The sequence below is a fragment of the Kryptolebias marmoratus genome, linkage group LG7 (assembly GCF_001649575.2).
Source record: "Kryptolebias marmoratus isolate JLee-2015 linkage group LG7, ASM164957v2, whole genome shotgun sequence".
Classification (NCBI taxonomy): domain Eukaryota; kingdom Metazoa; phylum Chordata; class Actinopteri; order Cyprinodontiformes; family Rivulidae; genus Kryptolebias; species Kryptolebias marmoratus.
In genome coordinates this window covers 19354172-19381816 of record NC_051436.1, presented here as the reverse complement: position 1 = coordinate 19381816, position 27645 = coordinate 19354172, and the positions used below count along the sequence as shown (strand labels likewise).

Sequence of the window (27645 nt, the reverse complement as noted above, 5' to 3'; positions counted from 1 at the left end):
GTCTCTTTGTGACAAATTTGTAAATGCAGAATAGAGTTTACTGTCTCAGACTGCATTAAAAAAAGGGAAGCAAAAATTTGTACAGGGACAGGAGAGAAGGGGGTTCTCAGGAGTTGTGCGCTATAATTTCTCGTTGCATATAAAGTGTCCATGCAAAAAAGAACGTTTCGCAACGACATGAGTGAGAGCAGATTTGTTTACTACTTGTGGTTATAATTCCAGCTTTGGTTACTGCTTAAGCACTTCTGGTTAGATGCAACCTGCATTTTGTTGCCTTGTACTTGTGACATGTGCAATGACAGTAAAATCTAATCTAATCCTCTGCAGGTGAACATGTCTCTGATTACAGTTCAGGTCTGAGGCTCTATGGAAATGAACAATAATATCTTACCTGCTGTAGGTAACTCTTTCAACAACCTTATTTTGGAGGATTTTGGCAGGACTGACAATGTAATGGCTTGTCTTATTGGATTGCTGCTGTCAGTAACTCCAGTCTCAAAAATGTCTTAGCAGTTCAAGTGAACCCTATCTAATAAACCTCTATGTTGTCATTGATTTCATACAACCTGCAAAAATAAAAGCAATTCCTGCAGAAATATTGAAATTTTCCTGCAGGGTGTCATTACATTCTGCACAGGAAATGCTATAGGTATTTATGTTTGCAGTATTGTATGTAAGTAGTAGAATAATGTGAAATTGACAACAATGTAAAGGTTTATAAGATAATGTTTACATTAACGGTTATAATTTTTGAGACTAGAGCTGTTTTTAAGAAAGCAGTGATCCATTTTAGTTGTGGCCTTAAACTATTTCTCCAAATTGCAGTCATTTAAAGAGCTATCTACAACAGGTCAGATATTGTTTGTTAATAACCTTTCCAGTGAAGCCTATTTTAGGAAATCTGAACAATGTAATTCTTATAGACAGCTAAAATTTAGTTATGGTTACAATTTCTTGTTGAATCAGCTTTGTGCTGTAATTAAAATTGGCTATTAAAATGCCATTTGACTGATGTCTAAATGTGGAGCACTGGATGACTTTGAAGAAGATGGTTAGTTATTGAAGGTTATTAAATTGACAGTAATTGGATTTGAATCTAGATTTATGATTTGGACTCGTTTTCTCTTTTGTATTGTGCTGTGAGATGACTTTTGAACTGAACTAAATTGATTTATTGTTTTTTGTCATTTCCTGACAGTCCAACATTTATTCAGTGTCAATCAACTGCTATTCATTTGAGTAATAGACAATAAAAACCTTCAGATTCAGACATGATTACCAGTCAAATGTTTCAGTATAATTTTTCAATCTGAAATGGTGGCAAGCTTTCCAAACAAATTTATTCAGAAATCTGAAGTTAAACTTGTAGCACCACTTTTAGCAGCGATAAGCTGAATTAATCATTGTTTGTATGATTGTTTGTTTCTGACATCACTGTGGAGGAATATTTTTACATTTTTTAAGCCCAACAGGAGAATTTTGCCCGCATGAATGAGTGATTCATTTTAAATGAGTTTTTTTTTCCTCAAGCACGCTCTGATGGCTGTTTTGTGCTGTTCTGAAAATACACTGTGTTCAGTGAGTTCAATAATAATGACCAAAACAAAGCTCTTAAAATGTGTTTACACTATCTGGAAAGATATTGTTAACAATAAAAACAACACGTTAAAGGTGAAGTTGTGTGTTGTTTGTTACAGCCATAAATGTCAATCACATTCAGGCTTGTATCAGCAGCACGGCAGATTACACTTCTTTGGCTTCCTGAATTAGGTTGAGATATTTTATCAATCAAGAGTTACTGTAAAAGCTTGCTAAATTTTTAATGTTGGGATGTTTTTAGCCAAGAAATCCAGAGGCCAGAGTTATGGCATTTATCTGATGGATGCTGCATGTGCTTTTTCACAAAATCCCTAGACCATGCCAAGCTGAAACCATACTGATAAAATGACACCTATCTGTTTTTTTTTTATGGGAACCTAGCATTCCTAGCCTAAAGGAACTGAAGGAATATATATTGCCTGCTGCAATATTACAATAAATTCATTCTAGAAATTTGAAGTAAAATTATCTTATGCAGAGAACGGATGGAGTTCTAGAGTCTCGGCTACTGTCACAGCAAATTATTACAAAGTTTTTGTCATTCTTGTGTTGGCTAAGGTCTGTTGGCTGTGGCAGCCATCTTGAATTGGGCTGACTCCAAATGTTAATGAGTTTCAGATATACAGCCAGTGATTATAGTCAATACAATCTGTTCAGAGGTTTATGGGATATTTACGAACAGACAGACAGTATTACCTCTAAGATTTATTACTAAAGTTATAGACAAAGATGGTTCCCAGTGTGTAGTGCTCAGAGTATGTGTTGTAAGTTAGTCTCAGCTACTACTATACCAAATTTTAGCTCAATATTTGTAAAAGTGACGGAGCCATAGCCATTTCTGTGATGGTTAATGTCATTTAGCTGAGGTGGCCATCTCAAATTGGGTTGACTCAAAAAAATAAGCAGTTGTAGATCAGCATCCAGTGATAACTTTCTGACAGTTTTAACAAAATCCATCCAATGGTGATGGGAAATAATTTGCTACCAGACAGAGAGGGCTGACTCCAATAAGTTTTTTTTGTTTGTTTTGGGATGGATTTGCACATTTCACACCAAAACATGTTCAACTGAGGAACACAGAACCGTCTCCTCCCTGAGTGGTATGATGGCAGGATGTTCTCACGGTGTTCCTACTTGTGTATAAATGTTAGAAGAGCTGGAAATAGTACTCAAGGAGGAACCAGAGTTGTGGAGGGCAACAATTCTCTTACTGATATCTTGGCTGATTTCTTTTGATTTTCCCATTATGTCCCACAAAGAAGCAGAGTGTTTGAAGAGTGTCTTAAACTAATCTACCTAAAGCTTCCAAAGCCATGACTTCTTCATCGGGGCTTTCCCCATTTCTTGAAAGGCATAATAATCTTAGTGTATGTAAACTTGACTTTGAATAAAGAAGGAAGAAAAAAAATCTCTCTCTCATTAATTAAACAGAAACAATTTTGGGAAGCCTAACCTAAAACAGGAAAGTTTTAGTCTGAGTTGATGTCAGACTGCGAGAAAAAAATAGTTCTGCTTCTCTTTTTTTATTTCTTACAATGCATGTAAATATCTGGTTTCAGCTGTATTTACACAGAATTCTGTGGTTGTTTAAAGCATAAATAACAGCAGCAGCTTCTGACAGGTCAATCACAATGTTTCTGCTAGGATGACCTTGTAATGTTAAACTGACTCCAAAGTGTCTGAAATAGTGTTTAAGTGAACATATGAATTTTTTTTAGCTTGAAGTTGTTTAAGGGGGCAGCAAGCTACTTTGGTTGTGGCCTCCTTCAGACTAGCTGTTAGCTCATCAATCAATCTGGTCAGAATTAAACTGATGTTCTACAAAGAGCTACCTACAACAGGTAAGACATTGTTAATAACCTTTCCATAGAAGCTCACTTTGAAGACCTGATCGATCCTGCTAAGGTAAGAAGTCTTCCCAGTGGCAGAAATCCCTGATGTACTGTACATCCTTCATAAACATGAAAGAAAGACTTGCAATGCTTTCAGAGCTAGCTCGGATCACTCTAACTTTTTGCTTTGCGCACATATTCTAGGTAATGGCTGTGGATGTGAAGTGGAACATATTTCCCTCTGGAACAAACGGATCCTGTTATTAAGTCTTCTCGTGAGAGTAGATGGCTCAGATCACCCGCCTCTTCAGTCATCATGTATGTGGGCAACAGCACTTCTCCTGCTGTTCACTAATTGTTGCTTACCATGTTGTTGCTCATCATGCAAAAATGAAAATGAAAGCTTCCAACATGCATGTGAAGCCAAGCCATAAAGATTAATTAAGGGTGCCAATACACAAGCACTAAAACACCCTTATTGTGGTAATGCTGAGTCAGTATTTTAAATAAAGTTAAATATGTTTCAAATATAAAAGTTACAAAAACCAAAAAGCCTTAGCACAGTATTCCCAACTGACATGAATGGTTTGATATTTGACTGTTTAAAATAACACAAAGTCTGTAGTACTTTCATTTATAAAAACACATGTAAGAAACAGGAAAACAAAAGTGTGAATGCTGACTCAGCAGTCGCACAGGACACTTCAAAGCTCATGTATCTGCACCTTTAATCATCAATTAAAACTTTTAGCTTTTAGCTATTGTTTTGCTTCTTTTCAAGAGCATTCTGCTAAATAGCAGCTAAATGCTAAGTCAGCTACTATTTTGCTACTTTTAGCTACCACTGTGATATTTAAAATTTTTAGCTGGTCTGCTACTTTTAGCTACTTTTCAGAATGCTTTTAGCTACCATTCTGCCACGTGCTCTATTTTTCACAATTCTGCTACTTTTAGCGTTTAGCTACTGTTTTTGGTAACTTTAACTTTTAGCTACTGATTTTTAAAATTTTAGCTGTGAGCTAAAGGTATTTTAGTTTTTAGCTACAGTTTAGATAATTTTAGGATTTATTTTCTGATTTACTAATTTTAGCTTTTATCTACATGGTGTTCCATTTTTAGATAAATGTTTTATTTATGTTTTGGATAAAATTTATCTTTAGCTACCATTCTGCTGTGTTTAGCTTTTACTAAGGTTCTGCTACTTTTAGCCTTTAGCTACTGTTGTTGCTCATTTTAGTTTTTGTTTTGTTAATATTGGCTTTTAGCTACTGATTTGCTTATTTCAGCTTTTTTCTATGTTTTGGGCAAATGTTAGGTTTTAGCTACATTTCTGCTAATTTTAGCTATAACCTATAGTTTAACTAATTTTAACTTTTAGCTACAGGTTTGCTGTTTTTAGCTGCTAGTTATAGTTCATAAAGCATTATCTCATATTCTGCTTGTTTTAAGTTTTAGAACTTAATTTTAGTTTCTTCAACTAATATCAGCACTCAGCATTGATGCGGCATTTGCGCAAATTTCTCTACTTACTATTTTGTTCAGAGATTTTGTCTTGTATCTCATGTGCAGCTTTGAAATAAAATGTGCAAAACATATGGCTTGATCAGGAATAATATCTTCTGACTTTTGCTAGCAAAACATTGCGCAGTGTAAACAAAATTCGCAAAAAGCTACAAGTAAAAAAAAAATTGAAGAATAAAGGGAATTTGTTAAAACACATGAAAAAAACCCCAGGCTTCTTTGGAGCTCTACAGCTCCGACTTCACAGAAAAGACATTTAGTTTAAATGATTCACAGAAAGTTGGACTTTAGATATCGGAGCTGACATCTTTATATTTTTTACAGTTTTTACACAGTTTCAGCTTAATTTTTAATGATTTTGCAGATTTTTTCCCACAAAATGTGCAACTCACAGTTTTTGAATTGTCTAAGATTTTCAAACTTTTTTCTTTATTGAACTACACTAGGGTTGCTGTAACTTCCTGTACTGTAGAATGCCACATTTTTTATTTTATTTTTTTATTTTAGAGGAAATAGGACTGCAGTTAACCTGCTGTAATAAGACCTCTGTCAGGGTGAGGGTTGAGGGTGGCAGAGAACTGGGGATGTGACTGTTTGACCTAGCAGCTGAAGTACAATTTCTTTTAAATTTTACAATGACAAGTATGGGCCATCTGACTCTTTTGACATACTCCTTTATCTTTCAAATATCATTTTTCAGCACTTTTACATTTCGGCGTAACTCATGAAAACCAATTAAAAGTTAGTCCCAATGTTTCCAATTCAGTGCACAGCTACAGATTACCTTCCAGGCTTAGTGACAATTTCTCTTTTTTTTATCATTTATCACCCGTTACCAAAGGCAAAGGACCCATAATGTTTTTGCCCATTTTTGTCTGTGTATGTGTTCATATATGTTAGCAAAATATCTTATAAACCAATAGAAGGATTTTATTGAAACTCAAAGAGTAGTAACTGGATGGACCTCTACAACTAAATAGCTTTTTGAGTTATTCCAATTCAATATGTCTACCATAGCTAAGCAACCTCAAACTCTAAAAAGGCTACAACTTAAGCTGGGAGTCATTTTAACACGTACATTAAGATGTAACTGATTGTGTGAGATCTGTTTTAAAACTTTGGCAACTCAATCTGGTACAAAATATCTTATGATCCACTGGACAGATTTTAATCAAACTCAATTTAAGATGGCTGTCACAGCCAACTGATTCTAGAAAACACAAAACTGACAAAAATATTCAGGTAAAAGTTCCTGCTGAGGGTCATTCAGGACTCTTACTTTGAACGCTAACAGATCTCACAATATTGCACATGTTTGAGCATAATATTTAGAAGGTTTGATCAAAACAGCCACAGTATATCTTTGTCATTCCTCATCATAACATGATCTTACTTTAAAACTCTAGCATTAAAGATGGCAGGCATTAGGCATTCCTTTCAAGGATAGCTAGGCCATTTCTGCATGAACCATGCTCTTTCTCACCTGTGTGACGCTGTCCCTCATGGTTGTTGGCGAGCGCTGCTTGCGGGTGGTGGTTGTGGCCATGGTGGTGGTTGTCTCCATGATGGTGGTGGACATATCAGCTAGCGGGGTGGTGGAGGTAGTGTCGGTGGTGAGCACCGAGGGAACGTCACCCACCAGCCTCAGGTTGCCCTGGACTTGGATGTTAGGGTCGCCCTCGGCGGCAAGTTTGAGCACCTGCAGGCCATTGTAGTACAGGCCCGAGATCTGCCCCTGGAAGTGGCGCCCCTTCTCTCCACCACCAACTTTAATGAACGCCTGGCTGTTGAAGATGGTCAGCTGACGACCTGATGATGTGACAGAAGTCAGAGCGATGATGGAGAGGGACGGGAAGCAGGAGAAAAAGAGAGAGACCATGAAATAAAAGCAAAACAAAAAAGAAAGAAAAAAAAAGGAAAAAAAAATTTAATTCAGCTCATGTTCTAGGTTGAATGTGAATCATAATAATACATAGGAACAGTATGAAACACAGGGGATTTTGGGACTGGTTCAATCACATGGGAGTCTCTGGGTAACACTTTAGGGAGATTGGACCCTGGCTCATAACCACGGTTGCCATTATGGAGCTGGGCACGTGCCCCATTCCCAGAAAGGCAGCCTAAATCTGGCAGTCAAATAGATGGGGGCAGTTGCAGATTGACCCTGAGACTGGCGTTTCACAACGAAATGCATCTGATTTGCCCCCACGATGGAATATATTAGAATGTGTCATTGACCTCCAATGCACCTGAGCTGCACAATGATAAAGTAGCTCCACTTGCAGAAAAAAATGGCACCTTACTGCCATTTGAAAGACAGGGAAAATGAGATTCTCATTGGAAGGAAATGTTTAATTCATCAGGAGCTGTTCTTCTATGTAGTCATTACTGTTCATCTGGATGGATAGATGGAAGGATAGAGGATGGGGTCAACTGTTTAGCCAGGGCCCAATACTAATGTGTTACCAGGATGTGTGACAAAGGGGGGTGGAGCGAGGTGTGGTCTGACAGGTGGAATTTTTATCCTTGTATTATTCCTTCAGCTAATGTCAATATAGGTTACATTATCAAGGCTAAGGAGGAGCGGTAATGTTTTTTCCCAAGTTTTGTGTAAATGTTTGTGTTAGCAAAACACATCTGAAACCACTAAACAGATTTTTAATGAAAGTCTCAGATAGGTAAAAGTAGGTATAATTTGGTGAGGTAGTAGCTGAGAGTCATTCACCACATATCATCCAAGAGCCAACAGAACATGCAAGATATCACATGAGATTAATGTTATTTTCAAATGTTTTGTTTGTTTTACCCAAAAAGCTAAAACTCATTTTTCAACATGAGTTGATCTTAGTCTAAAACACAAGCATTAAAGGCAGCAGGTGATATGCAGGTGATAGGGCTTAAATTAGCACAGAATCATTTGGAGGATTCCCATCACACCGAATGGTCGGTTTGAAAAGGCAGCCCCCTTTTCTGAGTTGTGGAGAGCAGCGAGGATGAAGGTTAGAGGGACACTTTGGGATGGGTTGAAAATAGGTCCAATGAGGTAATTTACTCAGAGGAGGATGGGTGAAACCAAAGAGCTTTTTTATAGATTAATCAATGGCTGTAAGGAAAGAGGGTGTGTGTCTGTTTGTAAACCACTAATGTGTGTTTGAGATTAAAATATTGACTCTTCAAATCACAGACTACAAACATCTGAAATTACAGAGCCTGTAAGGGAGTGTAGGATACTTTATGCTTTCAAATAGCATGTATACTTTATACGTTAAATTCTGACACTGGAAACCTCTGAGTATCTTTTATTGAATAATTCAAAATGGCAGCCACAACCAACTGACCTTAAAGAGCAAAGAGATGGCTATAACTCAGGTAATGTTACAGATAATCAGCTAAAATTTGTTATGGAAGTAGCAAAAACTAATCCCAGATACATATTATGAGCATTAACAGACTAATCAAGATCTAACAAACCACTGCACAGACTTTATTGAAACTTTCAGGAAATAATCACTGCATGTACCTCTACAACTAATACCTTTTTGGAGCCAACTAAATATAAGCCACAGCCAACTCAATTTAAATGACAATAATTTAGTCAGTTTTACAGATAATGTGCTAAAATTTGGTGTGGCTGCAGCTCAGAATGATTCCCAACACATACTCCAAGAACTACTCATTGTGCAAGATCTTAGCTTAAAATGTTAGCATTAGCTTGGAATCAACCCTGTTTGTCTGTCAGCAAAATAAACTGCCTGGCCACAAAAAAAAAAAGTTGCCACCAAAAAAAGATTACACACTACTATTTTGTTGGACCGCCTTTAGCTTTGATTACGGCACAGATTCACTGTGGCATTGTTTCAATAAGCTTCTGCAATGTCACAAGATTTATTTCCATCCAGTGTTGCATTATTTTTCACCAAGATCTTGCATTGATAATGATCGAGTGTGACTGATGCGCAAAGCCTTCTCTGGCACATCCCAAAGATTCTCAATGGGGTTAAGGTCTGGACTCTGTGGTGGCCAATCCATGTGAGAAAATGATGTCTCATGCTCCCTGAATCACTCTTTCACAAATCGAGCCCGATGAATTCTGGAATTGACATCTTGGAAGATGCTCGTGTCATCAGGGAAGAAAAAAATTCATTGGTGGAATAACCTGATCATTCAGTATATTCAGGTAGTGACTGACCTCATTCTTTGAGCACATACTGTTGCTGAACCTAGACCTGACCAACTGCAGCAATCCCAGATCACAGCACTGCCTCCACAGGCTTGTACAGTAGGTACTAGGCATAATGGGTGCGACACTTCACCTGCCTCTCTTCTTATCCTGATCTGCCCATCACTCTGGAACAGGGTCAATCTGGACTCATCAGACCACATGCCCTTCTTCCATTGCTCCCTAGCCTTTTTTTTCCAGTTAGCCTCACTGATTAGTGGTTTTCTTAAGGCTACACAGCTGTTCAGTCCCATTCCCTTGAGTTCAAATTGCATTGTGTGTGTGGAAATGCTCTTACTTTCACTATTAAACGTAGCCTGGAGTTCTACGGTTGTTTTTCTTTGATTTGATTTCACCAAATGTTTAAGTGATCGCCGATCACGATCATTCAGGATTTTTTTCTGGCCACATTTCTTCCTCAAATACCATGGGTCCCCACTATCTTTCCAGTTTTTAATAATATGTTGGGCAGTTCTTAACCCAATTGTAGTAGTTTCTGCAATCTCCTTAGATGTTTTCTCTGCTTGATGCATGGCAATGATTTGACCCTTCTCAAATAGACTGATATCTTTTCCACGACCATGAGGTGTGTCTTTCAAAATGGTTGTTTAAGAAATGAGAAGCAACTTATTGCACCAGTAGGGATTAAATAACTTGTTGCCATCTGAAACATAATCGCCCATGCAGTAATTATTCAATAGGAGGCTAGTACCTATGTGCTTAGTTAAATCCAGGTGGCAACCCCTTTTTTGGCTAGGCAGTGTATCTCATGAACCACTGAACAGATTTTAATGAAACTTTCAGAGAGTAGTCATTAGAAATACATCTACAACCGATTAGCCTTTGGAGAATTAAAGATGGTTGCCATAGCTAGGCAACATTAACCAACACAAAAAGGGCTATAACTCAGTCAGTTTTACAAAGACTGAGCTGCAATTTCTTGTGGTAGTGGCTGAGAGTCATTATCTGTTATCCCATGAGATTGCACATAACATTATTTTCAAGGTTTGACCAAAATGGCTACAACGCTGTCATTACTCAACATAATCTGATATTAATTTAAAACTCTGGAATAAAGGCGTTGGTTGATATGCATTCCTCCAAAGTAGGCTAGTTCTTAAAGTAGTAGTGTATTATTGCAGACTTGATAGAGCAGTTTTCTCGTCATCAAAATAGAAACACCAGGGAAGGACTCTGCCCCGTTTGTTTTCAATTAAGAGAGCTTAGCGGGTGCTTTATCACTCTAATTATGATTTACTCTCCTTCATGAGTGCACTTGGTCTAACATTCGTGTAACACCCAGGTGGGTGGGACAATCAGACAAAATAATACATGTGAGTATGTTAGTGTGAGGGTGTTAAAGCACAAATCTTTTTTCCAGAAAGGTTCTGGAGAGAGAAATCTCCTCTGAGATGGGCCATTACGCATGCCATCCTATTAGCACATCATTAGGTCCGTCATAGGACCCACTGGGGCCTTCGTTCCTGTCCCCTAACGCCATAATGATGGGACTTAATGTCTGGCATATGCACTGTTGACATAATAAGTGTGTCTTACTCGATTATCTCATCACTTAGCATGTTAGCTGCAGGAGGGATATTGGAATCAGTCAAAGGAGCGTAAAAAGTATGGAAACTGTTTTTCACCCCCATCTGCCTGGAAAAGACAGGAGAATAACCATGATTGTACAGAGGTTAACCTGCCCTCCTTCCATATGTAAAAAGTTAGCCCAGTGGGTCTCTTGTTTCAAACAGTCAGTTTTGACTTCTCTTGTTCAGAAAGCTGAAGACACATTATCGTCTTTATTCTTGGTTTGCCTTCACTGAACACCTTCTAGTATAAGTGGCAAGTCAGAAGATGATCTGTTCTGTTTCAAGTGTATTGTGTCACTGCTGCACTTTTAGCCAGTGGAGCAATCTGACAGGCCACCCATGAATACGGCTTAGGTTGCATTAGTTGTACGGCAGCAAGTCATAGAGTCCAAGCATCTGTTTGGTGACCTATTTAATGCTTTATGGTATGTTGAAACAAATACACAGAGAGTTAAGCCTTAAGCACAAAAAAGGCCTGCAGTGGCCATTTTCATCCCAGATGGGGGCAGAGACAAAGAGAGAAAAAAAAAAAAAGAAAAAGAAAAGAAAAAGAAGAAGGTGCCCTCTAGGCAAGATGAAGGAAAATCATTGTTTGTTTTGGTCTCTGTCTGGTCAGGATGAGACTCTAACAAGCCCTGATGAAGTTATTGTTTCAGGGTCTGCCAGGTCAAATCAAAAGTGACACACGGCTTTAGAGCCAATTTTGGTGGCAGGCATGAGTGTGGTGGGGGGTGGAGGGACTGGGCAGTGGGAAAAGAAGCCTCTGCATGACAAGCAATCACAGTGCCTAATATGATGGAGCTGGATGTGACAGGGCTGCGGAGAATAGGGCGTGTGTGCGTGTGTACATAATGACTTGTGAAATATGTCAGCGATGGTTTGCCTTTTCAAGCTGGGAGTATTTGCCCAAGATTTTTCATGCTGTAGATGTGTGTGTGTGTGTGGTGGGTAGCTTTGTACTCAGGCTTGAACATTGATGAGGGGTCTATTGGACCTGTTCCATGGGATTGGGTGGCTGCTGCTTCTATTCCCAAGGCTCTTAAGGTGATAGGCATAAGATGGGGCCCAGTGGGGTTGGATTGGTTATGGTGCTGCATGGCAGAGAGCTAGCCTCACATTATATCAGGCACTCTGCGTAAGCCTTAATTAACTGCAGTGCAGAGATCATGATAATCAGGCTTCTGCAACAAGACACTGCAGATGTAGATACTGAGCTCAGGCCAAAGATTGATATATCTGTGTATCAAATCTGTCTAAACCACTAGGATCTGTCTATTGTCAGTGATTGTTTCTCATTTAGTGTTTGAATTAGACTTTAAAAACACATTAAATTACTAAAGCATCTCAAGTAGAGACTCTCAAAGTGACAGGGGTACAAACTCTTTGACATAAAAGACAACATGTAGATGCTTAAGATGGTTTACAAAAGGCAGAAGCGTCCAGCCATGCTTCTTTTGACATTAAAAATGTAAGTTACTGTCAAGCCACCAATTTACAATTTATTAACCTGTCACTATGATTTGGGGGAAACATGACCATTTAGTCCTTAAAACTTATGTATTAAAACCAGAAAACAGGCAAACCGAGGGATTAGAAATACGTTGACAAGGTCAAATTGTGTTTGCTGAAAGGCTGAGTCGTAGCATTTTCACAACTGCAGCTTTTGTGGGATAATCCTTGTGTGCTCAGAATTTACCAAAAGTGGTTGCTGAAAATGTTAAGGCTTGTTCTGAGGTATCTACACTGACTTGGGTGACTTGGGTTCACCACCAAAAGCTACTTACATTACATTACTGGGCATCCAAACTGGATCAAAAATCAATTTTTCTTGAACATTATGTGGATAAGGACAAGCCAGAATAGGACTGTGATGCTTTGAGCAATGTTCTACAAGAAAACCTTTTACCCTACCATTCACGTGAATGCTTGTTTGATGTGTTCAACCTATCTAAACATTATGGCTGACCAAGCACTTTCATTTATAGAAGAAACATTCCCTGATGGCAGTGACATCTTTTAGGAGAACAATGCACCTTACCACAAAAAATACCTTTTAGTTCAAGAATGGTCTGAAGAAAGTACTAGGGTGACAGAGATTAAGGCTACTCCTAGATTAAAATGAGTGTTTAACACAGACTGAAATGTGCTTTCAAGGTCACAATGTTAAATAGTCCTAGACTTTTTGTTCGGAGTAAACAGACTTTCTGAAGGAAGAGTGGATTTGTTTATTTGGACTGAATTAATAACAAATGTATTTCTAAATGACATCAACAGTGGACCAGATCTTCATCCTTGTGGGGTTGCTCAAGGGGTCATGGGACTTTGACTCGTCAGTCTACATGTTTTTTGTAGAAGGCTCATGACTATGTTCCCTGTGTTATTCTGTGGGGTATCTGGCTGAAATATGGGGTGTCTGGGTTGTTTTTAAGGGCTATCTGGTCCCTGTATAACCAAAGCAAGAACTGTGTCCGCATTCTTGGCACAAAGTCGAGCTTGTCTTCGGTGCAGATTGGACTCTGCCAGTGCTGTCCAATCCCTCCAATTCACACAGGACACCAATGCAGGAAAAAGGTGTTTTACGATCAACTTGGAAATTGTGTAAAAGGTGTCAATGCCTCTTAAGTTGTAAAATGAAAACCTTTTTAATATCCTGTAGGTGGTCATATTATTTTGAATGACTGTTGAACATCCTTGGCATAAACATCCAATCCACAGGAGTATATAAGACTGTAGGACACAGTGGCTGTAAAATGTGTCACATCAAAGTGGAGTATAATTGCTCTGGGTGGAGAAGGACACATAGTGTTTGTTATCTAGACCATGTATTAATATTCTTCAGCCAATTTTAAATTGTTCCCTGAGTCAAAGCCCTGCTTGTGAAGTGCTGCTGAAGTTTCGGTTCTACAATCCAACTAATGTCCTGACGTCAGACCAGTATGTTCTTTGCTGCTTAAACAGGCCATCTGGGTAAAAGAAAGTGAGCACAGGTATTGCTTGAGGCATTATCATCTGCAATCACATTCGCCCTCAGCTACATCAACTTAGGAGGGGGGTGCTTAGTGGCTGATAGCCTTGCAAGGACCATGGAGAGATCAGAAGCTCTCCAACTTTGATTTCCTTGCAGAGTTATTGCATTAATGACCCTTGCATGTCACAGCATCTTGTAAAGTGAAGTGAAGAGTGGATATTTTTGCATATTTAATGCACAGTCGAATGCAGCGTGCAGTGCCCACTCCATAACTGACTGATAATCAATTCAAAGGGAAAAGTGAACTCCCTCCCACTGTACATCTAACACTGGCTTGTCTTTTTTGCTTGACTTCCTTCAGCGATGCCTCTGAAAACAAAACACACTATAATTTTAAAAGTTTAATTTAAATCATCACTGTTAAAAGACTATTAAAATATTTCTTTTTTTTAATCCTCTATCAGTACACAGCTTTCCTACTGAGCGCATAAGGAAGAAAGTTAACTCATAGGGAAGATTTTGGATTAGTTCTGAGAAAAAGGGGACTGGAGAAATGTCAGGAGTGAAGAAAAAAACCCAAAGAGGACAGACGATGAGTGAGGCTGTTGAGGACTGAAAATCAAAAATGGAAGAGAAAGCACACAGAGGGAGGAGATAAAAGGTTTGATAGGATGAAAAAGATATATGGTATAGTTAAAAGACATGCCTTATGAGTGAGACTGTAAGAAGACACAAGGACGAGTTCATGATGTAGTGCAATGGAAAGGTAAGAGAAAAAAATGACACAGAGAAAGTCATCCTCATGGGGAGGATGTTAAATACCACCTGAGTCACTTCTAACTTTTAAAATAGATTTTTCAATGCAGTCAGCTAATTACTGGGTTAACTTTGTACTGATGACAGGGTTACTTTTTAATTTCTTTTTTCTGAGGCCATGACTTCCAGCTGTACATATTACTGAGTTCCTATTGTTTGATCAAAGTAGGGGTTCATATACTGTATAGGGAAGCAGGTATGCATTTACAAAGGGGAGATATAAGGAAATAGTCTCCCTGATAGCCGAGTCAGAAGTTGAAAAAAATTATATTCTGTGGTACAGAATATAAATTATACTTTTTTGTTTGCTAAAAATGTTAACAATTTTGTAAAATGGAGCTGTGGTTCTTAAACTTTTCATAACTTTTCAGAAAAGCCTAAGCTCTTCAAGTATCACCATTATAAAAGACATTAAAGCAGTAGTACAATCCTACAACCATCTTCATCTGTTAATTTTCTTTATCCACTTTTTCTTTATAAATCGCAGGGGACCTGGTGCCACTCTCCAGCAGGCATTGTGTGAAAAGTGGGATATACCCTGGACAGGTGGCGTGTCCATCACAGGGCCACATAGAGACAAACAAGGCAAACAACTATGCACGCTGTCACTCACACCTAGGTAACAATTTAGAGTTATCAATTGACCTAACATGCATGTTTTTTGGTCTGTGGGAAGAAACAGGAGTGCCTGGAGGAAACCCACCTATGCATGGGGAGAACATGTAAATTCCACACATAAAGGATGAGGGGTGAATCTGTGACCATCTTTTTGTGAGTTGACATTGCTAACCACTGCTCCACTGTGTCAATCTTCATATCTGGCATAAACAAGCAAACTGACCAATCTACATGAACAACAAACCTAAAGAAGCTTTTAATCTGAATAATTCTAACAATCTTCACGTTTAAGGAGCGAGTAGCACATCGGTTCACTGTTGTCCACTTAGGTTGCACTGGAGATCTCAAAATATTCTTTGTGCACTTTTGATTTGAGTAGTTTCCTTTTTCAACCAAGAGTGCAATCTATTTGCAATCTTTACCACTCATCTTTTTGACTATCTCTGCTTTTTAGCTTTACATCACAGTTCAAATTATGATAGTTAATTTGCTTATTTAATTTGTAATTTTTTTTTCTAAGTACCATTATCTAAAACAAAAAACACATAGTTGAACAAGGAAGCTGCAGACAATAATAATAATCAGACATGTATGTATTGTACCTAAATTTTAATATTATTTTTTTTTACATTTTCCTTTTTCTTTAAATGCTTTCTTTAAGTATAAGGAGCCATTGTAAAAAAACATTGCTCATGTGGCCCTGAGGATTCTTTCACCGTGATGCACTACCTGACTTCACCTAAAAAGCAGTTATCAGTTAGGTACAAGGTGCACAGCTCATGTCTGATGTACAAACTGAGAGCTAAATTCTTTTTAGCGCACTCCTTTGAGCCAGAGTAAGCTGCACCAAAAGCTGCTGCAGTAACAGGAGCGATGGCAAAATTTCAAGCAGCAGATTTGCATCAATGCGCCATCATCTTCAACTTTTTTTTCTAAACTAAGAGAGAAATGGCTCGTCTCAGATGAGCTGTGCTCGGTAATTACCAACTAAGCCGAGCCAAACCAAAGAGTGGGTTGGGCCCGGGCCACGCTCGGCTTGCTAATGCACAGATTGCCTGTCGGAGGCTGTGAAATAATGGCTGCATGTCTGCTACAACCCCCAGAATGTACTGTATGAGCAGACAGAAGAGGGATGGCAGCTTGAAGCTAACCTGGAGGAGGTGATTGCTGGAGGGAAAGGGGAGGATGGTGCTAGGGGTGGGGTAACAGATGATCTAAGTGTATACAAGGGGACGTGAAAAGGACTGTAGCTGAAGAGAGCGCGACATCTCTCACCCACCGCTGCCGTCATTACACCTCTTTCATCCACCTTCCACTCCTGTTATCTCACAGAGAGAAGGGCTGCCATATGTTTGGAAGGCACTTCTATCTGAAATGTTTTTCTCTTTGCAGAGTAGCGGGCAGGAGGAATGGCCCAGAATTCACCTCTGTCAACAACAGACCTGTTTGTGACGTGCAGAGCAGAAAGTTTGGTCTTTATAGGTTTGTGTTCACACATCTTACATGTGCCTGCAGATTTTTTTTCTTGAGTTTCAGAATGAACAAACAAGAACTCCTCCACTGTCATTTTCTTTTTCAAATAAGAATAAGGAGGGGTAGAGTCAAAAAAGAGCAGAGCACAATGGGGGTGGGTTGGGATGTTGAAAAAATCTATTATGAAGGGTTTTAAAGTTATCTTCTCAGCACAAGGCTCTCTTTGGTAATAAAGAGCATTTTCACCATTTAATTTCTCAGACGTTAGACTGGTCCAAGTACAACAAAGTTAATTGTGTTTGACAATAGAAATGCGGGGCCAAATGTGGTATGAAGATACTGTGGACTGAAAGCTTTAGGAGGCAGTCTGCTCCCCCTGAGGTCTTAAAAAGCAACATGGGCTCTGAGATTGTGGAAGAAAATGCAGGTCTCTGGAGAGAGAAAATTGGATTTAATCAGACGTGGCTCTATATCTGATCCCCTATCTGTATGTTGATCCTAATCATGTGATACCGTAGAGGAAGAAACAAGGAGAGATAGCAAAAAATAGCTGGGGACAATTTTCTCTCTTTTTTTTACCCCTCTAACTGAAACTTTGCTGGGTTTTTTAGGCCATTTCACGGTGGGAAACCATGAAATAACAAACAAGCCCCTACTTTCTTGCCGCCACTTCTCCACTCATGAGCAAACATGTTCAAATTCATTCTGTTTCCTTCTATTTCTCTCAAATGGTGTCATAATGGTGCAGAGAGATCAAATGGGAAGACAAGATAATCACTCAGTGGGAGCCGGTGCTCATCACAGAGATGCTGAAATATGGACTCAAACGGATCTGCTCTCTGCAGACCTGACTGCAGCCAGATGTGAATAAATGTATGAAATGAAGTGGGGATCATGAATAGTGGGGTCTGGACTGAATCCTGGCCTCGAGATTTGATTTGGGCTCTGGCCTTACACCAAGTAGGACTTGATTGCTTTTGAGTTAGTTCTGGGGGAGTTAACACAAAACTGTTAAACACTGAACTGTAAACCAGGTTCATCTGCCTGCTTTTTGGCCTTAGAGACCTGATATCCTGGTGCTCCTCTCGAAATCATGTGTAACTCAACACAAAACATGATCAACAGGAGCTCATATTTTTGGCAGTTTTGTTGGATCATCCTCTAAAGAAACCACTTTTGAGTGATACACTTTTAATAATTTTATTTCTAGTTTCTTTTAGAATGCTCTACTGAGATAAGAAAGCTGCAAAGTATTACTGCATTCGAGAATGGATAAAACATAAAATGTTATTTTGGTAAAGGCTGTTGTTTAAAGTCAAAGGAGAAAAAAAGACAAGGATTAAATGAGAGTGAGGGTTAGGAGAGGTTGTTAAAGAGGAGAAAACCTGGAATGACAGATCCATCACAAGGAAAAGGGTAAACATCTTGGTAAGTTTTGTCTCAGACAGAGCTGTTGAAAACTTTTGGGACTTGGGATTTTTTCCCCTCCATTGGGCCTCTGTAATTGCTGCCGTTTTGAATTTAGTCAGTGGGCAAAGAGTGGGCAGGAGATGCTCACTCTGATCTGCCTCCCCCTCAGTATGGGAGATTGGATAAGGGCTCAGAATGAGATCCAGAGAGACAGCGTAGAGCCACGGCACAGCTCTCAACTAGGACACTCCTGGCTCCAATGACTTCCATTACATCCTGGTGTGACCAAAATACTGATTTGTGAGAGCAAAAGTGAGCAATTAACAGTCTTATTTTGCTTCTGTCCACTTATGAGTGCTGTAGCAAAACTCTTTCGATGACACTGTGATAGCACTAACAAAGTCTGACCAATATGTAGGATGACCAATTTTTGATGAACTGATAAAAACACAAAAAACACTTGAAGATAAGGCCTACAAGGCTGATTAGTTTCTGCTCTATCATAAAAATCTCTAAGAATATGTGAAGATTCAAAAACATGAGAAAAATACTTCAACTTGCCAACACAACCTGGAGCATCTATGTCAGAATAAATGATGCAGGCTGTTTATAACACATGGCCACATTCAAATACACCAGTTAACTTACTTAGGCCCCTTCACATGGGATGATGGTCCTGCAATGATGTGCAAAAAAATCAGCCAGAACTTGGATTGTCTTTACAGGGTTTTCACAAGGTCTGAATGCACATATCAAGAACACAGTTAATTATCGTGATGACAGCATTTTGAGGTCCTGGGTGGGGCATGGTGGCAGAGTACACACAATGAAGAACCCATGCCCACCAGCATGGCTTGGCCATATCGGCCTCATGGCTAGATTACAACCATGATTGGAACATGGTCATGGACATGGAGAGCATCGTGGACACAGAAAATAGTAGAGTAGACCTATGTGTTTGCCAAGTTCAAAGAGTGTAGCAGTGTCATGTCTGTCTTAACACTGAAGAAGGTTTTCCAGATTTGTTGCAATCCAGGCATACACTAATGGAATGTGTAGAGTGTCACTAGGTCATCATCCAGTGTGAAGGAGGTCTTAACAATTGACACACACAAGAGTACACAAAAACTACAACATTTTCATTTCCTCAGTTGTGAAAACAATAAATGTTAAAGGGACCTTCATTTAAACACATTTTGCTGCAGTTATCCAGAGCAGATGTTAAATTTGGGGTTCAGCCATTTGCTTCATTTTAACCCTCTGAGTTTAGCATTAAATGGAGGGAGGACAATCTGAATCCATTGTCGCTTATAGAGTTGTTTCTTTTAGCAGGGGTTAGAACATGTTTAACTTCTTGTTTAGTTCTTCATTGATCGTTGTGACCTGTCCAAGTTCTTCCAAACACCGACATCCATCCAGTTTCAGTTTAAAAGTTAAACATCATTTATAACAAGATTATAACTGAGGGCTCTCTGAATTTATCATCAGCATTATAACACTGGAAACGTTTGCCAATTTCTTCCAATTCAAGATCACAGAGAATTGATAGACACAAGAGAAGCCCTCAGTGGTTAGTGTGGAGTTTGATTTGCTGTTAGGTGGTTAGATTCTGCTTTGAAGCTTCTTAGGTTTAGGTCCTATTCACTTCATTTTAGAAAAGCAAACCTCTTTAACCCTTTGAGCTCGAAAATGTACGCCAATTCTCTTCAATGTTACTTACTAAACTAATATGGAAAGAATGTCTTAGAAATGCAAAAACCGATTAGTGTCTTCAATCAAAGATATTAGAGTGACAATTTATTAAAAAAACAACTTCCCTTTTTAAAATTAAATCAAAGCTTTAAAATGAAATTTGTTAGGGACTTTGTTTTACTCCAATTTCTAAATACCCATCATACCTATAAATTAACACATCATACTACAGTTAAAAGGGGAATATATTCAGTTTTAAGCCTTTTTTTTTTTTTTAACAAATCATTTCATAAGTGGGTAAGTCATTTTTTATTGACCCACTTTGGAACTTACCCATAATCTATCAAGCCTTTTACATTCAGATTTTTGTCCTAACTACTCTCAGCAATGGTGCATTTGCTATTTCACCACGGGAGAGCAAAGAAGTCTGTTAAAAAGAGCTGAATATGAATGCAAAGACTGTTTTGTTTCCGTGAAATAAATATGCATGCAGTTCATTTAGCTTGTTCATCTGTTGCATGAATGCTTTTTTTTTTTTTGTCTTGGACACAGATTTTATCTTTAGAATTCATCCTTGCGCGTGTTGCACTTCACAGAACCGTTTTAAAGGAACCCCCAAAGCCAACTGGGTTGAAACGCTTAATTTATGATAATGTAAAATACAACTTGAACATACCTACAGATACCCCTGTAGGGATGTAGTGTTTCTCCAATTACGTCTTTTTTGTCTTTTTTTTTGTAATGAATCAACCACCTTCAGCAGCACAAACACGGCACAAGACAAAGAGACTGGGACGTTCGCCACTCAAAGGGTTAAAGAATCATCACTTTAACGGGACCACATTCAAAACTTAGGGCGCTGCTAATGCAAAATGCAAGACGAGAAAATTTCGCCCAGATGGTGCAGTAATTATAGATTTACTACAAAGCAAACACTTCAACAGTCCCTTTAACTTTTAGTGACTTTCAGTGGGGGGAGAGAGGGGGGGAGTTCTGATTCTACCAATCAAATGAGAATCATACTTATTTTTTTGTTTATTTTCATTGTTTTTGTTTGGTTACAATGAGTGATTGAACGTGTTCAGTACAAGTTCACATTCAGCCAACAAAAGACACAGGAAAGAAGCAGAAGGCTGTTTCCACGTGGTCAGGTTATTAGGGGGTTATGTTGGGTTATTTGGAGGTTAGGTCTCTGAAGAGATGCAGCCCCAGTTTAAGGTGCTTTGGATAAGGTCTCTCGGATACAAGCACACCAATGCCTGAGATTGGTATTAGACTAAAAATACTGTACTTGAATTTTAGCTGGATGCCAGTTACTGCATCTAAACAGCTCTGATTCTGAAGTAGAAGTCCAACTAAATAGAAAAGAATGAATACATTGCTTCTTCTGAAAATCCCTCATTCCCAGTTGAGCTTCCCACTACTTATTGGTTCATATGGGTCCTGGAGTTTAAAGTTCATGAGCCAAATCACATTCGCCCCTGCTGCATGGCACTGCACCTCCTCCAGAGATGTGGTTAACGGTGGGTTAGGCGGTTAGATCATTAGTGGAGTTAAAGGGATTTTATTACCTTTTTCGTATAGCCACTCGTCAACTACCCGACCATATCGGAAGGGGATTCTTTGTCTAGCAAGTGCCAGGCGCTCATTATCAATGTTCCCTTTAAGAAATTTGGAGAAGACAAATTGAGAAAGGTTACAAAAGCAGATCTGGAAGTTGAAAAGTTAGAGGTTAGAAGGGCAACACTGCAAATGTTTAGCAGGTTAATGTACTTTAAATCAGCTTTAGTTAGGACAGGAAGAACTTGATGTGTTTTTTCTTTCTTTTGGTCTGGTTTGTTTGGTTAGACAGGTTAACAACATTCTAGTTACCATGAGTTTAAATGATTATTTTACCAAAATAAAATCTACTGACATGTTAAACAGATTTATGAGTTATTTAGATGTAGTATGGTTACATTTTTGAAACTTAAAGCTGTCTGTAAAGTAAAAGCAGGTTACAGGAGCATTAGCAGGGATCAGGTAGAAAACCAGCAGTCAACAAAAGTACAACAGTGAGAAAGAAGAAAGCAGAACAAGACATCTCGGAGTCAGCATTAAAGCAATGTTCTTACATAAAAGAGCATGAGATAATCAGACAGTACAAAGAAAACAAATTTCATGGTTGTTCTCAAGGAAAGCGTATTGTAGTTCCCATTGCAAACACAAAGTTGCTGATTAGCAAATCGCCATGTCTGAAATTCGACAACAGTGTGGTATTCTGGCCCTGGAGCATCACTTTACCCAGAATCAGACTCGTCTTCTTCACCTGTAGCAAAATGGATTAAGTGAATCTGTCAGTGTGCTGTTTTTTCTTCAGCACTCGGATATTTATTTATTTTTTTCCTCCTTCTCATGCATTAATGGAGCACTTCTCATTGGCACTTGGCAATTAGCAGCACTTCATCAGCGTGTCAAAGAAGCTTCATCGCTGCTGTGCAAACTTATTATCCTTCACTTCATTTCAATCAACCTCGGGGTCACACTGCATGCATCTCCAGTCCCGTCAATAGAGATGGAATTAGGAGAGATGAGAGGGCTGACGGTGACCAGGCTGGGGTAGGAGGGGGTTTGATGGAGGCTGATGTTGTGACAATGTCATGGTTTTAATTAGGAGTTATTCTCTATGTCAAATGGCAATCTTTGCAGACTATAAGCTAAAAATCAGAATGCTATATTTAGACAATGACTCTCAAGAAGGCAGTTGTGAAAAGTTCTGGATGGAAATCCAATATAGGGTTCTGTTGGACAATTGTAACATAAAGCAGTTGCTCAGACTTGATGTTAAAAACAGTTCTTAGCTATCAGATTGCATTTGGATGGTGATAAACACAGATCTGAACTCTCTCAATGCACACTGAAAATGTTTCCCCCTCCAACCACCTTCAGAGGTGGTCTGGAGTCTGGACCCACTTTTGCTGCATACATTTGTGAAAACAGAGTGTCTAATTGACCTCTAATTGCAAAATGTTTTGGGGTGCCACTTGCAGTCCAATCACCTGAAACAGAATTGTAACAAGTCTGAACAGCCTCTAAATGTTGGAGCACCACAACACAAAAAAGAAAAACAACGTGATCATTGTCTCGGCAGCAAAGAGTTGGGCTCTGAAGCATTTTTTCCTGCATCCTCTTTAAAATACACTTTGATTTGACTCCACCCCACCTCTCCACAGCCCTGTGCTGCTGCAGAGATCTAAAATAGACCACCTCTCACTTCTGCAGTACCTACTTCCTCTCCCCAGGGGTCTCTCTATCTCTACCCACGCCTGGCTGCCTGGCTGCCTGGCTGCCTGGGCAAAAATGGCTGACACACAAAGAGGAGATGCGGTTGCACACGCACACATTATTGTGTGTAAAGACATGCAGCTGTTTGTGTGAGAGGAAGAAGGGCACCCCAAAGAGGATAACGAGAACTTAATGGAAAAAGAAAGGCAGTGAAATGGAGGAATGGTGGAATGAAAGATATTTGGCACGTTGATGTTGCATAGAACCTGTCGATTACAGGACTTATAGATATTTAACCTTATATTTGAGAACTGACACAGGTAAGGCCAAAAGAAAATAACTTATCTGAAAACAGATTTTTTGTGTTTCTATGCTTTATAGAAATATTTGTAGAGCTAAGATTTGGTGTGGTAGTAGCTGAGACTGATTCACAGTTTCTGCTCTGAGTACAAACTGATCGTGGGGAATTTGTTTTTTAAAATTTGCCATTAACTACTAGAATTAACCTTGATGTTATTTAGCAAAATAGTTCATGAACCATTTAATGGATTGCAAAGACACTTTCAGAAAGTAATCATCAGGTGTATGACTACAACACTTTTAGACTCGATCCAATTCAAGATGGCTGTCACAGTTAACTCACCTTGGAAAACACAAACCTGGCTATATTTCAGCCATTTTTACAGGTGTTGACCTTAAATTTGGTGTGGTAGATGACAGTCAGTCACAACACCTACTTTGAGCTTAAAACTATGACATTAATTGCTGTTGTAAACTCTGTCTGTTAGCAAAATGTCTTATAAACCACTGGATGGATTTTAATGAAACTTTTAGAAATGACTTATTGGATGTAGATCTACAATTGACTGACTTTTGGTGTCAACCCAATTCAAGACGGCCAAAAATTGGCCATACCTCAGTCAGTTGTTCAGATACTGAACTAAAATTTGGTGTGGTTTCAGCTGAAAGTGATTCACAAAGACAGTGGGTGATAAGCATTCTATCAAGAAATGATAGGCCTTTAAGTAGGTCTGCTAAGAGTATAAAAAAGTCAATATTTGTTACATTTTCCACTAGTTTTTATTGACTTGAAATCCTTGATAATGTCCCTGCTCTTTCAAATTACATTCATTTATATTTTTTTTGTGATCAACTGGCGATAACAGATGATGTTTTTTTCATCCCCTGAAACACAATTTGTTCCAGATTACAAGAAAACTCACAGAGCACCAATTACAGGTATGTTTTCATGTTGCACTTAAGATTAGCGCGGTTCTGCTCATGCTTTCTGGTAAAGCAGCGCAGCAATTACGGCTCTAATACGAGCCTGTTTTAGTAATGACACGGGCACTCTGCTGCAATCACTAAATTAGAGTGGGAGAAACAGATGCTGCTGGCAGCCGGGAGTGCAGAGGGAGAAACCAGACGGGGGTGTGGTGGGGCTGCTGATGGGAGGGGGGCAGAAAAACGGCAATTTGCTCAAAAATAAGGCAAAAAGACAAACAGTGGGAGCAGATGAATCAATTCGAAGTGTATGTGTGTGTTTTATCTTTCTGCTGGTGGATGGTTTGCAAAACCTGACTAAATCTGCTCCCTCCTCTTAGCCTCTGAATCACATTGAGACTGTATCGATTCTCATTATTGCCCTCCAGTGGTGGGGATCAGACATTACATGTGGGAAATCACCTCTTCCCCTTTTTCCATCTGCTTTGCGCTTTTCCGTTGAATTTATTTTCTCATTTCCACTGCTGTTTCTGTAATCAATTTCCCATGTCTGTCTCTCTTATTCTTCACTTCTTGCTCGCCCCTCTCCTTCCCTTCTTGGCTTGTCCGTCCCTTATTCTCAAACGATCCTTCATCCACGCTTCATTCTGTCCTTTTTCTCACCCTCCTGCCAAGATCCATTTGGATCTTTGTGTGGCTATAGCAACTTCTTTGCCCCATTCTCTCCAACCTTTTTATCATCCACTTTCCTCTCTCACTCCACTTTTATTGCCCATCGTCAAAAGGTGAAAAGCACAGAATTTTTGTTTAAAATTATGCCATTACCTGGTTTGGAGCCAACCCTTTTGCAAAATATCTCATGAAACTCTGGGCAGATTTGATGAGAACTTTCAGGAAAAAATTACTGGATATACATCTACAACTGATTAACTTTTGATCTCAACCCAATTCAAGATGGCCGCCACAGCCAACTGACCATATAAAACACAAAAAATCAGCATATTTTACAAATATTATCCTAAGATTTGGTGTGGTAGTAGCTGAGAGTCATTCTCAATAAATACTTCAAATGCTATTTATTACGTGAAGCCTTTACCTTAAACTTCAGCATTAATTGTTGGAGTAAACCCTGTTGTCTGTTAGCAAAGTATTTTATAAACCACTGTACAAATTTCAATGAAACTTTCAGGAAATCATAATTGGATGTTTACATTTACAACAATTGAAGCCATTCCAATTTAAGATGTCTGCCACAGCTAACTGATTTTATGTAACCCAAAAATGGCTTTTAAACCAGTCAGTCTTACAGATATTGAGCTAATATTTTGGTGTGGTAGTAGATGAGAGTCATTCACAACACATACTTAGATTGCATTACTTCAATGCAATCTGCTAGCTTCCTTAGATATGAAGAGTTTTTACTACCTGGCTTTTTATAATGTGCTCTGAGATGACTTTAGTTGTGACTTGGCGCTATATAAATAAACTGAATTTGAATTGAATTGTTACTCATTGCACATGATCTTTGCTTAAAATCTTAGCAATACCCATTGGAGTCAACCCTATTTATCTGTTAGCAAAATATCAAATGAACCACTGAATGGATTTTAATGAAAATTCTAGAACACAGAATAATCACTGGATGTACAGCTACAGCTAAATGACTTTCAGTCCCAACACATACCAAGATGGTTCACACAGCTAAGTGACCTTAGGAAACTAACTAAAATTTGGTGTGGTAGTAGCTGAGAGTCATATCTTGCAATAAAGCATACGATTGCGCATAAAAATATTTTCAGGATTTGATTCTGTCCACTGTTTCATGTCTTCTTGTCTCCTTTGTTTTTTTTTTTTTTTGCCTCCTTTTATTCTTGATCCTGGTTCTCGTTTTTCTTCTCCCTCTCCATCAAGTGTCTCACATTTAACCCTTCTGTTCCCCTCTATTTTGTCCAGTTTACTTTCACTCCATTATACTTGTACATTATTCTTCATTTCCTGGTAACACAGTGAGTTTATGCCTTGGAGATTAAATGTAGAACACTGTGGCACACCGCTTGTTATTCACAAGTGACAGAGTAATAAATGCTGAGAATGAAAAGCGTGTGTACCGTATGCTGATGTGCGTGTGTTTTCCAGGCAAACAGAGGTGAGTGGCAACATACTGATTAAGAACCAAAGAATTCGGCACACGATGATTTTAAATCTATGCAAAACAAAAAGAAATGAATAGCCTAGCATTTCTTCAAAGAATGCATATTACCTATATTACCTTAGAGTTTTAATCTAAGATTAGAGTTGTTGTAACTTTTGGTCAAACCTTATAAATTACTTTATGTGTAATGTGATGTAATATTGCGAGATCTGATGTGTGAGATGTGTTAGCATTCGGAATATGTGTTGAATAAGTCTCTGCTACCACCACATCAAATTTTAGCTCTGTCTGTTAAGTTTACTGAGATATAACCATCTTTGTGTTGGCTAAGGTCAATTAGCTGTGGTGGCCATCTTGAATTGGGATGGAATCAGCTGTAGATGTACATCCAATGATTACATTCTGAGAGTTTAATTAAAATCCATCTTAGGGTTTAAGAAATATTTTGCTATCAGACAGGCTGAGATAATGCCAATAGTTAATGAGAAAGTTTCATGTAAAAACACTCTAAAGGTTTTTCACTTGTACATGTACAGTACATCCAATGACTATATTCTTAAAGTTGTATTAAAATCCACCCTGTGGTTCATGAGATATTTTGCAAACAGACAGAGTGGGCTCTAATGGCTAGGAGCAAAGTTTTAAGAACAGATCTCACATTATTAGTTAGCTCTCAGAATCTGTGTTAGGAATGACTCGCAGCTGTTTCCACACCAAATTAAAAAATAAAACTAGCTGATTTATTGCCAACGTTGTGTTTTGTTTTGTCTGTTGTCTGTGGTGGCCATGTTGAATTGGGTAAACTTCAATGGCCAATTAATTCTAGATGTTTCAATACTGATTGTTTTCTGAAAGCTTAAAAGAAAAATCTGTCTTGCAGTTCTTGAGATATTTTACTAACGCTATAGACAAACACCCACACATGCATGCACACACAGACACAGACAAAAGCATCGCTGCCTTTTCGCCTTAGGTGGTGGGTGATAAGAGAAGAAGGTAGGAGCTGCTGCAACCCGCTGGGAACAGAATGTGACTGTAATTAATCTAAGTAAGTTTCTATAGGACCCCTGGGAACAAAATCCCCCTTAAAGTCCTGCTGGACAGGTTTTCGTGTCAGAAAATCTAAATTCCTCTGTGTCCTGGTTGTTTGTTTGCATCTGTTTGTGTTCGGATTCTTGGAGAAATCTGTCATTTTGAGTGAACCAGTGAAACTTCTCCCCTCTCGCTCTTCTCCCACCAGCTGAAGCCTGCTCTGCATGAGAATG

At 38.8% G+C, this 27645-nt stretch overlaps 1 protein-coding gene across 6 annotated transcripts in view; it reads right to left on the bottom strand.

Moving 5' to 3' along the window:
• Positions 1-27645, bottom strand: part of nrxn2b (neurexin 2b) — a 967206-nt gene that overhangs the window by 24685 nt on the left and 914876 nt on the right. For 5 of the 6 annotated variants that reach the window (XM_037976383.1, XM_017422076.3, XM_037976381.1 and 2 more), the window contains 2 exons: positions 21312-21401; positions 6436-6761 (listed from right to left, as the gene is read on the bottom strand). In XM_037976383.1, coding sequence (XP_037832311.1) covers positions 6436-6761; positions 21312-21401 — 416 coding nt within the window. The remainder of the gene's footprint in view (positions 1-6435; positions 6762-21311; positions 21402-27645) is intronic. The other variant, XM_037976382.1, reaches the window with a different exon arrangement.